At 41.9% G+C, this 13,708-nt stretch overlaps 1 protein-coding gene across 4 annotated transcripts in view; it reads left to right on the forward strand.

Moving 5' to 3' along the window:
* Positions 1-13,708, forward strand: part of tacc1 (transforming, acidic coiled-coil containing protein 1) — a 32,178-nt gene that overhangs the window by 14,512 nt on the left and 3,958 nt on the right. For 2 of the 4 annotated variants that reach the window (XM_063474489.1, XM_063474490.1), the window contains exons 2-8: positions 6,051-6,160; positions 8,292-9,618; positions 10,010-10,045; positions 10,418-10,481; positions 12,409-12,598; positions 13,194-13,258; positions 13,525-13,650. In XM_063474489.1, coding sequence (XP_063330559.1) covers positions 8,363-9,618; positions 10,010-10,045; positions 10,418-10,481; positions 12,409-12,598; positions 13,194-13,258; positions 13,525-13,650 — 1,737 coding nt within the window. In that variant the 5' untranslated portion in view covers positions 6,051-6,160; positions 8,292-8,362. Of the gene's footprint in view, positions 1-3,496; positions 4,260-6,050; positions 6,161-8,291; positions 9,619-10,009; positions 10,046-10,417; positions 10,482-12,408; positions 12,599-13,193; positions 13,259-13,524; positions 13,651-13,708 lie in introns of those variants that run through there. The other 2 variants (XM_063474487.1, XM_063474488.1) reach the window with 2 other exon arrangements.

Below are 13,708 nucleotides of genomic sequence, written 5' to 3' on the forward strand. Positions count from 1 at the left end.
TGTTTTTTCAAGACAGAGAACCAGTTTAACAATCACTTCCATGAAGTTAAGCACATCATGGAAAAAGTCACATCGAAAGGAACCAGCTGAGGTGACTTGGACATCTGACAAGGATGCCTCCTGGGTGAGGTGTTCCGGGTATGTCCCACCGGGAGGAGGCCCCGGGGCAGACCCAGGACACACTGCAGAGATTATATCTCTCGGCTGGCCTGGGAACGCCTTGGTGCTCCCCCAGACAAGCTGGAGGAGGTGGCTGGGGAGAGGGAGGTCTGGGCTTCTCTTCTTAGGCTGCTGCCCCCGTGAACTGGCCCCCTGGATATGCGGAAGAAGATGGATGGATGGGAAAAGTCAGTTTTCTGAGTAATACACAAAAAAATACCTTCTTAGCAATACTGAGCCTGTTGACTATGAACCGAGACTTTACTCTATGCGTGCTTGTCATATAGCATTACAGTAAAAAAAAAAAAAAAAAAAAAAAGATAATGCATGGTTTTTATTAAGTTTTTCACCTGATGAAATTTTGTGAAGTTTTTCTGGTTGTTATTATGCTTTTTGACCACTAGATGCCTGTGCAGTCCACTGATTCTGCAGCTTGCCAGCTCAGAGGAGCAGATTACTGAGGCGTGGTGTGGCATTTGCAGTAGTTTTGCTTGCACTCATCTCTGGAAGAATGTGATCACATCTTGTAGTTTTTTCTTCAGATAGCTGTTGAAACTGCCATGTCATATTACTGCAAGTGTGTCACTCAAATTTTCACTCATTTGCTGTTAGAGGCCTGACGTATTAGTTTTCCTCACAAGGCAGAAGTAAGAAACTCATTGTGCTAGCATGGGTTATTTGTTTGCAGGTTCTTCCTCTCCCATTTCTGTTCCTCAAGCACACACACACACAGCTACTGCAGTCTTGTGGCAGCGTGCTCATTATTTTCCTTCCTCTTTGTTTTCCTTCTCCTCGGCTCTTCATCCTCTGCCCTTTATGTCCCATTCTTTTTACATTAATTAATTTCCGGGAACATTTGGTTAGTTTTCTGGGATTTGCCGAGACCAAGCCATCTCTTTGTGTGTCTGCACTTATTTTAGGCTCCACAGGAATGGCTGTTATATAATCACATGGTTCCTCTATTGTCTCCCACTCTATTTATGGTGATAGAACATTTAAAGTGATGACTGTTGACACAGCCTGAATACAGTTTGCACATTTGATCTCCGCATTGTTTCCAATATCGGTTATAGCCATATTGACACAGAGACTAAACATAAGTGTGCAGTTAGTGCATTTGTAGTAGGAAAGTCAGAATTTCAGCTGATGTGTCAGCTTAGAATAAACATCACAGTAGCGGGAGAGGCCAGATTGTTATTCTGTCTGTTACTAGTGACTTTCTGTTTTCTAGAAAATGCCTGTTGGCTACCTCATGCTGGGCTTGAAATCTGAGCTCTTTTGAGTTGTGTTTGGATTCTGGTGGTGCTTCAGACTCCTTGGCTGAAGGTTTCTGGTCTGTGGCTGTGGCAGCCGTTAAGTATGGGGTGGTCTTTTATCTGGAGACGCACACACACACATAAACACACACAGCTGCCTCATGCTGATGTTTATTGATGCCGTTTTTAGATAAGTAAAGCACTGGTCTACAAACCTCGATGGTTTGTAAAAGGCAAACAAAAGATGTTAGTACTCAGTTCAATGTTATTTTCTGGATTTTTTTTGAAAAGATCTCAACGTATAGTTCTCACTTTATATGTATATTTTTTAGTAGGGGAAGTCATAGGCACTTTTACTTGTATAACATGCTTATCCCTGTCTCGCATGCATCTTCAGAGACCCCTCACCACCGATAGAAGGAGCTATTTATAAGGTTTATAAGGTGTAAATATGCAGACTTCCTCTTCTGCACTGAAACACACCTTTGTTTCTATCATGCAAACGTGACGTAAATATCGATCAGTGATCAGGATTACCACTCATATAACTTGTGGGAAGATGCTAATCTATTCTCCTAATAAAACCCAACCCAACTTTTAAAAAAAAGTAAAAATGTTGTCTTTCACAAACAAACATTTCACAGGCAAAAAAATAAAATAAACAGATACCAACTCCAAGATGAAAGCACAAGTAGTTCTTCATGCTTGTGAGATGATGTCTTTAGTATGCAGGAACAGTTTTTGTCCTCACTCCAGGCACAATCTTTACCAGAATCAGACTGTAAATAAGCGGGTAGAAAACTCCACCCTTTCTGGTCAAATGTGGAAACTTTGAGCCTGACTGAAGCACGTGTGTGTATTTGCTCCTCGATGGGAACTCGGGAGGAGTTTAGCAGCTCAGCAGACGAACCAAGCCTTGAATTTTCTGGCACCTTAATACAACAAGACTACAGAAATAGGATGTATTATCGTGCTGTCTGTCTGGGTGAACACAAGAAGGTTTTGCTGTTGCAGCAGGTGGTTGAAGGAGTGCAGAAAATCTACAGCAAAAACTGCTGTATGGCTCTTATTAGCCAGTTATACATGGATTTGCCATTGCCCCCTGTACTGTATGTGTATTGTGAGTGTTTTTCTTCTTTACTGACACCATTTGCTTGAGATTGTCTCTTCATGTGATATATTAATTTACAGACATTGTCAGTAGCTTAACATCTGCAAATTAAGCAACTATGGAGCTCTGTAAGCTTTGTTTTTATAAATTGACACAACTGAGGGGATATTTCTAGACTTCTCTTGTATCTAGAACCACCTAGATCAACTTAAACTATTCTCCAGATGATCTGTTGCTTTGTTTGTCTTGTGTAAAAGTAAATAAAGGACTGATATAGTTGGCAGGATGATAGATTTTCTCAACTTTTAAGAAGTTCTGCTTTTTTGCATGTAATAAAAAAGAAGCACATTTGAAGTCATTGTCCTAGAAGCAAGCCACTTTTTGGTTCTCTCTGTAAGACACACACACACACACACACACACACACACACGCACACACACATATATATATATATATATATATATATATATATATATATATATATATATATATATATATATATATATATATATATATACAGATTTTTTTTCTCTTGGTTTTCATGGAAATGTAGTGAACGACTTTTTTGCTGTATTTAGAGGGCCATTTTATTGCTCTGTTGAGAGATTTAAGACCCAATTTTCTCTTTCTAAGTTGCTACAGTGGGGGGGGGGGTTACCACCCATTACTGACTGCGTTGAAGACTTTGGTTTCCTGCCAGTTCAGTGGTCTGAACTGCTACCTCAGACAAATTGAATCCAGACAGGTATATCTCCTGGGGCTTTCCAACAGAAATGCAGAACTGGTTCCCCTGGTCATGCATGTCTGGCTGCCACTGGATGGGAGAAACAGTTAACTGTTAAACAGTCTACAAAGGAGTGGGGGTGGAGGGGCTTTAAGATCCAGCCCCACATTCCTAACCTCTCTCTGGACTATAAAATGTGGAGCCCCAAACAGCTCTGCTCCTCCTCTACCTCCACTCCCTAGGCCTTCTCCTCCTCCTCCTCCCTCAGTGTGTGTTTTGTGACTCCCTCCTTCTGCTTCAGAGTGGAAGAGCGGCCTGACAGGGACATACCATTCTTCAACCACGGGGGAAGTCATGTAGAAACCTACAGAGAAGCTGCATTCATTCTTTGAGCTGACACCTCACTGCCTTCCCCCACTGCATTTTCTGTCAGTGAGCTGTTCCGAGGTGGAGGGGAGAGTTTGTAGGGGGTTGAGAGGAGAAGAGAGTGAGCACAGCATTTGATAAACCAGCTGATCAGAGCTGAGGTATTCAGCCACAGAGACAGAGAGAGAGAGAGACAGAGAAGAGAGCGTGACTGGAAATAAGAATAAGAAGGGCAGAGAACGCAGCTCAAGTCTTTGTAATTTCGAGATTAGTGATATACAAGTTGGGTAGTGTAAAAATGTGTAGTTCCCTTCATGGGAAACTAAGAAGTGTGAGAAGTGGGAACCTGTATAGAAAGATGTGAGAGCTGTTGGTTGGGTGGAAACCTGAGGAAGAATCAGAAAAGGATCAGTCAAGTGCTGGAAACCAATCCACGGCTATCGGTGAGAGAGGGTCAGAGGACCCTGCTGGAATAAAGAGTGATGTCTTGGCTCTCACCCGTGTCATGGGCTAAATGGACATGGACGGCAGTGCGCGGGGGAGAGGGAGAGGAGGATGAAGACGGGCAGGAGGCCAGCGAGGAGAGGGAGCAACGTGGAGAGAGAGTAGACGAAGACGAGGAGGAGAGATCTCAAGGCTGCAGGCAAGTGTTGCACTGGAGCCCCCGAGACTACTGATAGGGTGGCTCACACAGTTTTATTTACCTGCTCGTCGGCCTGTCAGGTTGAAGAATCTCTGCTGTTTTAAGGGTTTGATGAAATAGGCCGAGGAAAGGGAGGAGGAGAAAAAATATTGGTGTCATTTTTTATATTTCGCGTGCTGCGTTGTCCTGCAGGGCGGACACATTTGCAGTGTGGCTGTGCTTTCGACTGTCACCACGTTTGAGTGTTTTTCTTAGACTCACTGGCACGTTGTCAGATCTGTACAAGAACGCACACACTCACACTGCACAGGCAGGTAGCTCAACGAGGTAATCATTGCTCAGATCACACAAACACGACAGGCTCCCAAGTCATCAGGTCCTCATGTACCTGCTTTTCATGTCTGCTTTGACACTATGGATACTTGCTATTGCTCCAAGTAAATTCACAACTGTTTCCACTCTTGCACACTCAACTAGACACAATATCCTGTCATCGGGTATCAAGTAATCAAATGACAAAATCCATGTTTACTATCCTGTGAAATTAGATTCAACCAGAGCAACAGCAATTCTTACTGCTAGAGCTAATCGAATGATGCAATGTTATAAAATCACACTTCATTTTATTCTGTTTTAATGTTCATATTCTGAGTTAATACACCATTTACAGCTTGGATGTTACGGTTTCATACTTCATACCCCATGATTCTAGCAATGTAACAGGAAATAGTGGGCTGGCTTACTTGCACTTCCTCTTCCTCTATGTATCTTTCACTTTATCTGTATTTCACTCCTTCACCAGTTCAGACAATACTGAGTCTTTGCAAGGCATAATACAACAGCAGAGGATAATAGCTGGGACAGTGGCACATTTAAGTTGCAATAAAATATGATTTTTATATTAGATTTTTGTTACTCAGAATCCTCTAGATGTCAAACTTACTTTACATCATGCGGCACTTGTGAAATTGCTCTTCCTTTCAGTGTAGGTTTAAATATGCATTGTCACTTGCGGATATCTTTATATAAGAAAAACATGTACATTTTCAACATTTCATCTCAGCTTTTCTACATGATAAAGAAATGCTGCTGTAGTAAATGAAAGACGTCTGTCAGCACAATTCTTTGGGCATAAATTATAAGAAATGAATGCTTAAAATTTTAGAAAGAAATTCTGGTTGCTTGTTGCCCTGACTGTCCTGTAATTGTGAAAATTACAGGACAGTCATTTAATTGTTTATCGTTTACTGAATTACTTTGGTGTGTTATGATTTTCCATGGGGGAGCCTTTTATAAGTAAAATTAATTTTAATTTGTTTGCCCTCCTTTACATTTCCCAAAGACTGACAGTGGGCAGTTTTTGTTGGGCCAGTTCTGGTCCCAGGCCCAATGTTTAACACCCCTGCTCTAAATCAATATGGAAATCATTTCCGGGTATTTTGTAATACTATTAACCCCCAGGTGGTGATGCTACCACCAGAGGGTTGCAAAAAGTTGTATTTTCGCCTCTTCATACTTCTAAAAAGTATTTATTTATGTAGCACAAGAGGCGAATTCCACCCTTGGTCTGACCTGGGACCATCTGTACATTATGATACCATGAATCAATATAGTGCATCTGTTTTTTTGTTTGGTTTTCGTTTTTATTTATCTTTCTGATTTTTGGCAGCAGGGGTTTTTCTATCTCGCGCTCTCTGTTTTTGTAATATGATCACTTCTGTGCTCCTTTCTAATGTTTTGAATGTTTTAATCTTTCTCTCTCTCATTTGTATCTCTCGCTGACTACCACAGCTCTGACTCAGAGGGTCATTTTGACACTCCTGAGGCAGCGACTCCTGTCCGCACCCCTCCGACCATCCCAGGAGAGCTGGAGAACAACAACACTGATGCAGACAAAACAGGTGAGGCCAACAGCAGACAGACAGAAATGCGATGATGAGAAGCTGTCCACTGTAACATCTTAATAGCAGCGGCTCTACAATATTCAACATATGAGAAGAAATGCATGTTCGAGTGCACAACACAAAGCAGTAGCCTCAAGGTTGCCATGGAAACAAGAGTAGATGCTTCACTAAATGCTCAGGTGTCACATTTGTGTTTATCTTCATAGTCAACAAAAGAGGAAAATGTGTTTAGAGTGTGTCAACAAAATAATGTTTTTTAATGCTAAAATGAACGTTTGTGTGATTGAGTACGTCTGAACTTCTCATCATTCGCAAGAATAATCTATTACCTACTAAGTATTCAGACTTACGATGTGGGGCACAGACAAGCAGTCAAATGCAGAATGCACTTCATTAAACATAATTAAGGTTAATACCTGAAGGTGGCCAAACATGCTCTGCATGCTTGGTATGTAAGCTGGTTTGCAGATGAGGAAGGATTTTGGGTGTGATGAAGCCTTGACTTTGTCCTTTGAATCACCGAAAGGAGGAGCCTGTAGCAGAGTGTGGGAAAGGCCTTTGCTCTGGAATTCAACAGGTTCAACAAAAGCTTCATCTAAAGCTCCGCCCTGCTTTGTAGTAGTCACTGACAGAGGTCAGTATGAAGGGAGCAACTGCACAAAGCAAGCCAAGGGCCCAAAGCTATCATGCAGCTTTCTTTTTTTTAAAGTAGATTTTTAGTAGTCCTCATATTTGTGTGACTGTTGTGGTTTTAGTAGGATTAAGTCCATCCTGTAAAACAGCTCCAACAACATTTTATAAAAGAGTAAGTTGCAAAGGTCAGAAAGTGTGGAGAGAGGAGGGAGTTTCCATTTTAAACTGCAAACATCTCTCCCTGCAGCTGTTTCTAAGTTTGATCTCAGGCAGGGAGGAGCTGAAGCATCTCTGGAAACATCGTTGAAAGTAAACATGCTAACGCCAGTGTTTGCCTGTGTCCATCCAAAGTCTCCATTACTACATCAGCATCTGCGTGATGACAGTTTATAACTATTTTATGGGTGTGCAACTCACTTTAGATGACGGACCATATAAGCCCAATTTGATCTCAGCGGGGTTAAATGAATCACTATTATATTATAACCTATTAAACTGTTTTCTGTTGACAATGTAACTGAGATGCAATCTCAGGGAAATTTTCTCCACACTGACTCAGTGGGCTTTCTTTACAAGTGTACAGATCACAGTCGATCTACAAGAACCGAAAACCATCACGTGTAGAGAATTCTGGATCTACATAACAACAGTTTTTAATACTACTGTAGCTTAATATAGTACTTTAATCTTTAGGATTCAAACAGCCTCTATAGATCAATAAAAGTAGGATTAATTAGGATTATGTATTAAGTATTAATGAGGACCTTTTGGTAGTGTGATTCTGGCCTTCTCCCTTATCTGCAGAGTTAAAGGTGTGGTCACAGTTAGAGACGTGACTGACATCTGCCTGGGGTCGCTACAAGTACAGATCACTGCCTATACTATTTAAGGCACATATAAAATTTTATTAGATACATAATTTTCATGTTATTGGTAAAACAGGGAGTGCAGCTTAGTGAGATCTACCGTGACATGACAAGCGTCACCAAGAGAGTATATATTTGTACTAAAGGAGTCAAAAGTGACACTCTGGCGACATCCGACTGGAACTGGGTAGAAGTATCGGCAGGCTTTGCTTGTTTCCTGGCAACATAATGTTACATGAACACGGCGAGTATGACAGGCATGCTGAAATATGCTGTGGTCTCAAAATCTTCCCTGGAGCTAATGATTGCGCCATAGCAGCCACCATCACTACTGTCTAAAACACACACAACATGATAAACCACACCACCTTTTTATTTTTATTTTCATATGCATGAGTTTGTACAAATGTCATGGCCCTCATAGTAACATATTACCATGGCAACAGCAGCAATTGGAACAGTTGGCTGGTGACTAACCTGCTTTCAGAGAGCCAATCAGATATCACTGACATCTGAGCTGGGGTGTTATTAAAGAGAACAGCACTGGCAGCAGGAGTGTGTATTAATTTTTAAGACTTGTTTTGATTTTATGATTAATTCTGGTGTTTTGGGTCTCATTTCTTCCACAGAGTTGGAGCAGGAGGAGAACCTGATAGTGACTGCTCCTGTCAGGGATCAGGACACTCTGCTCAGCCACAACATGGGTCAGGATGAGCCTGCAGTCCCCATGGGTGGCCCGCTCGAAATAAACATTCAGACCCTAGAAGAAGAACAAACAGTGAAATTTCCAGCAGATTTGGGCTCTTTGCCTGCTGCTGATTTATCCACACAGAAGGAAGTGGCTCCATCCTCTGAGTCATCCCAAGTTCCAGCTACTCTTCTAGCAGCTGATCCAGTCCCAGATCTGGCTCCAGCTCTGGGTCCTGCTCTTTCCTCAGAACCAGATTCAATCCTGAGCAGTGAACCTGAAATCCTCTCAGCTCCAGAGCCCCCTGAGGAGAAACCTCCTGCTGAACCAGAGGCGCAATACAATGGCCTGTCCAACGAGGCAGAGCCTACTCAAAAGAGTAAAACGAGGAAATCCAAACCTCCGTCTCTGAAAATGAAGTCCTCGCTGAATGACGCTGCTAACACAAACGAGGAAGAAGAGCTTCCTGTCCCTAAGGTCACATATAACTTTGACCCCGACCTTTTGGATGACAGCTTTAACCCATTCACCAGCGGCGGATCAAAAATCCAAAACTCTCCCCCACCGTGTGAACCAGGCTCTTTCCTCAGACTCGAGCCGCTTGGAGAGGCCAGCTCAGCAGCACAAGCACACTCGGAAACAACAAATCCATCATCTGAGGTTAAGCCCGTGATGATGGAGTTTGGCCTGGATGAAGGACCAGTCAGCAGGCCTCCTCCAAAGAAACTAGGAGGGAAAAAGACAATCAGTAAACTTGCTACAAAGAAGCAGAAGCCCAAAGGATCCGAGGCTTCCTGCAAACCTGAACCAGAACCCACAGTGTTAGAAACACTTTCACTGCCAGCACCAGAACCAGTCCCCCAGTCTATACCAGAGCCAGTTTCAGAGCCTGATCTGGAAGTTTCTCTTCCAGTTTCAGACTCTTCTGCACCTTTGAACTTGGACGATGTTCCTATTCTTAAGACAGGATCATATAACTTTGATCCCAGTCAGTCAGACGACCCAAACTTCAATCCATTTGGTAGCAATAGCAAGGTGAACAACTCTCCAGTGCTTCCTAGAAGCTCCTACAGCTTTGACCCGGACAATTTTGATGATTCTGTGGACCCTTTTAAACCTTCAAAATCCCTGAGCAACGAGGACACGTCCAGTAGCTCGTCTCTGCCGGAGAAAAAAGTAAAAGAAGGAGAGAAACAAAAGGCACGGCAACCTCAGGTGGAGAAGAAAGTGAGGCAGATTCCCAAGAAAAACAAAGAGAGAACAATCAAGTAAGTCTCAAAAACATCAAAAACCTTCTTTCTTGCCCCATGAGCTCGAAGCCCTGAGGTCATAACATTATCACAGATACACTGGATATTCACACAGTTCTCAAACATGTTATATTCAGTGCTGTTACAGCTGTAGCTGTTGGACCAGTTTCAGCTTTTCCATGTCTGTCGGCATCTTGTGTTTATTGCCAAACTTTATCTGCTGAGTATTAAAAATGCTGAGCCAAGCACCTCCAGTCGCTCACTTGCTCTCCTTTGTCTCTTGTTCTTTGTTCCCTTATCAAAATCCTTCCTTCACTTGCTTAATCCCTTTCATCCTTCATCTTTCCTCCCCCTCGTCTGTCGTGCAACCCGCAAACTCTTTGCTTTTGTCCTATTCTATTGGCCTCAGGACATCTGAACAAGTCAAGTTTCTCTGTTTTCTGTTGTAAGTACTGATGCACGTTTCTCTCACGCATGCTTGCTTTGCATTTTACTCTCATCGTGGCATGCGCTGCAACAGGACCGGCTTACAAAGAAGCATGTGAGGGCAATATATGTCTTCCTCACTTTCATTTCACACGTTAGAGATGTAGTATGTTACATCTTGTGAGCTCTCCAGACGTTTAGCAGCACCAGTATGGTTCTACATGTGTGTATGTGCATCACTGGTCTTTATTTGATATCTGTCTAAACACCAAAGCAGAGAAATGCTCACAGCTCAATGGTTGTGGAAACAGTGTGTGTTAATTAAAGCGTCACAGCACGTTCAGTCTATAGATTGTAACTTCTTGCATTATTTCATGTGCTTGTTTTGTAGGAATTCCTGTAAAGTAGAGAAATACGATGAAAGCCAGTCCTTGGTCCTTGATGTGTGTAATCAGGTAATATAAGTGTTTCTGAGGATGTGTGTATGTGTGTGCGACTGCTTCACCTTACTGCAGTGACACCGCAATGTTCATTATTCAGCAGCTCTGTCCACCATCACCTCTGAACACACACACACACACACACAGTGAGAGCGAGAGACAGAGAGGGAGTCACAGAAGCATCAGCAGTGTCTCCAGCTCTGCAGCACTGTCTTGGCATGCTGACAAAATTGTGACTTATCACTCTGCAGTCAACATATTAGTCTCCTTCTTCCACCTGTCCTCAGCAACAACACCTTCATCATCCTCTGGAGAAATCTTGAAGATATGGCGTCACTACAGAATACTTAACTTACTTTAACAATATTGTGAAGACCTTCATTGTTATCTCACTGGAAGTGCTTGCTGCTGATCTAAAATAGATCTAAAAAAAATGCCCATGGAACGGGCTAGGATCTGTTCCTTTGTACAAGGAGGAACGGGTGGAGAAGTGCCAGAGTCCTGTAAAAATCACCTCCATCAGGCCACTCATGATGATGTTTCTGACCAAACAATCAGTAATGTAGCATGGCTTCAGGCCCCAACGTCCCTAAGAGCAGTCAGGGTACTGTTAACTGGCTAACGCATGGAGATCTGTGTTAACCCCCATGTTGGCCCTCTCTAGCTCTCCTCATGTAAGAGCCCTTCTAATGATAACGCCTCCACACACTTGAGACTGTGCTAAGGGACACAGCAAACCTTCCTTCTGGACTACCTGTGGCACCCGAATAAGCTGCAGGTATTGTTTCATGGTACTGGTAGTGAGAAGGACACAAGCAAAATAACTAAAATAAAATAAAAATACGTGGTAATGTGCTTTGTTTTAGTATCTATTAGTTTTATGAAAAACTTGCCTGATGTCTGTGAGTCAATCAATATCTCTACTGACTTTACTAAATCTTCTCTCTGATATGTGCCCTCCATAAACTAATTACAAGGACTAAAGTGAATACTGAAACTATTAAAAACTAAACTAAAACTAAACATTTTCAAACATTTGGAAACTAAAGTGAAACTTAAGTGAATTAAAAACAAAAAGTCAAAGAGAAAATTTACAAAATCTAATGAGAAAATGCAAAACTACAACAATTCTCATCTATGACTCATTAAAGCATAAAAATACTCCTGATTCAGTAGATGAACCAGTGTTGTGTCTATGCATAACAGAAAAATTTTGTTACTAGCAGTCTTTCACAAAAAATGTAATGTGTTCTCATTTCTTTAGCTGAATCTACAAAAAATGCCAAAGATACCACAGTTCAATGATAATATATTGATTAAATAACATTTTGGCACCAACACAGTGTATCCCAACAACCAATTACCCCCAAACTTGGCATATTTCATCATGGTGTGCAGCGTATCCTTAAAAGAATTAAAGAAACTGGACAAATGGAGAACAAAAGAAAAGGTAGCTGCCGTAAAAAACTATCTACAGCAGATGAATGTTCTTAAAAAAACAGCAAGACTCCAGCAAAGACCTGACACAGGAACCGAGAGATGCGTCTGACCCTTCAGTTGATCGATCTACAGTTCACTGAACCCTCATTAGAAATGGACTCAGCACAAGGGTGGCTGCCAAGAAGCTGGGAAACAGGGAGAAAGGCTGAGGCATGGCAAGTTGCACAAGAACCAAACTGAAAAGGTCAAAAGGTCTGATGGAGTGATGAATCCACATGTGACATTTTTGGTCTGAATAGTAATCAATCATTATGCTGGAGGCATAGTCAGGATTTTTGCACAGTACTAGTGCCTAAAGTAATATTTTGGGCCCACGCATTCACCAACAGTACCTTTAGGCTGTGTGTGTGTGTTGGGGGGGGGGGCTTCAGAATCTCATAAACAGAGTAAATTCCACTGTGATGCAGGATATATGTAAGATACCTCGCTCTCTCATGTCCAGGATGAGGATGAAGTGGTGGTACAGACCCCAGAAATCACTCAGCGAGTTCATCATGCCACCGATGAGGAGAAGCTGGCCTCCACTTGTATGATGGGACAGACAACAGACAGCCAGCAGGAGAGAGAGGAGCCAGAATGCAATAAAGCACCTGTAAAAAAACAGCTAAGCAGTGACAGAGCTATAATGGATGGTAAGCTCTACAGTGACATTTGTACAGACATGGCCTATTTCTGTTTAGAAGTATGAGTATTTAAGTATTTAAGACGGTAATATAGAGTGAACGGAGGCTTTGCTTGGATAGAACTTGGCTAAAAGTTAAGGTAACGTCTGAGGACAATGTTTTTAAGTCAAAAAGCACAACATCTTAGATTTTCTTTTAAATCAGCCTCAGTGGAAAGGATGCTTACACAGCAAGTTCTATTAATAAAACTGATAAGACGATGTGAACGAGGAAGGTGATGTGGTTACATAATTTTCTCAACAACTACTGCGTCACGCTTAAGGGAGGGGAAGAAAAATGTACCAGGCATGCTCAGCAGTATTCTGTCCTGGATAAAAGAAATGTATAAATACTACACTGGGCAGTATTTATACTGCTCCCCACAGTTGTGCATAAGGACCAGCCATGCAGTCTTTTCAATAAAAACAAAAACAAAAAGCACAGAACTAGACAAATAGTAAGTATGAACTCTTTACTTCATGTGCATTTGATTGTTTTTGAAAACTGTGATATGGATAGTTACAGTAGTTTTTGTCATTTAGTTATGTGTTTGATCTTCTCAAAGGTTCTGAGACGAAGGTTGCAGACCAGCTGGAGGAGAAGGACAGCTTCAGTCTGAAAGATGATATAGTAAGTGGACTATAGGAACAATAGCAAGGGGGTATAAATGTTTTAGCATGACAGGATTGTTTTGCATTGTCAGCTGTTCTTCAGGTTAGCAATAACAGGTCCAACTATTTCAGTTTTTAATGCTCTCATTCATAGCTATTTCTGCTCAATGAATCCCAATATTTGTCTAAGATAACATCACTTGCACCTTAAGGCCAAACCAGATTTTGTAACATTTATTGTAGTGTAACTACTTGCCTCAAAACAGCATGTGTTTCCTTCCACAGAGTGCGATGTCCACAACAACAAAACTGACCTGCATTGAGGGCCCTGACACAGCAGCCCTGTCCCAGGACAGCATGCCTCTGAGCGAGATGGACAAAGCTGCAGTGCTAACCCTGATCAGAGAAGAGGTATGAGAGAGGGCCAGTTGTTATTATGCTTAACTGTTTATTTGTGATCATAGCTGGG

This window comes from Pelmatolapia mariae, linkage group LG5 (genome assembly GCF_036321145.2).
Source record: "Pelmatolapia mariae isolate MD_Pm_ZW linkage group LG5, Pm_UMD_F_2, whole genome shotgun sequence".
NCBI classification, from domain to species: domain Eukaryota; kingdom Metazoa; phylum Chordata; class Actinopteri; order Cichliformes; family Cichlidae; genus Pelmatolapia; species Pelmatolapia mariae.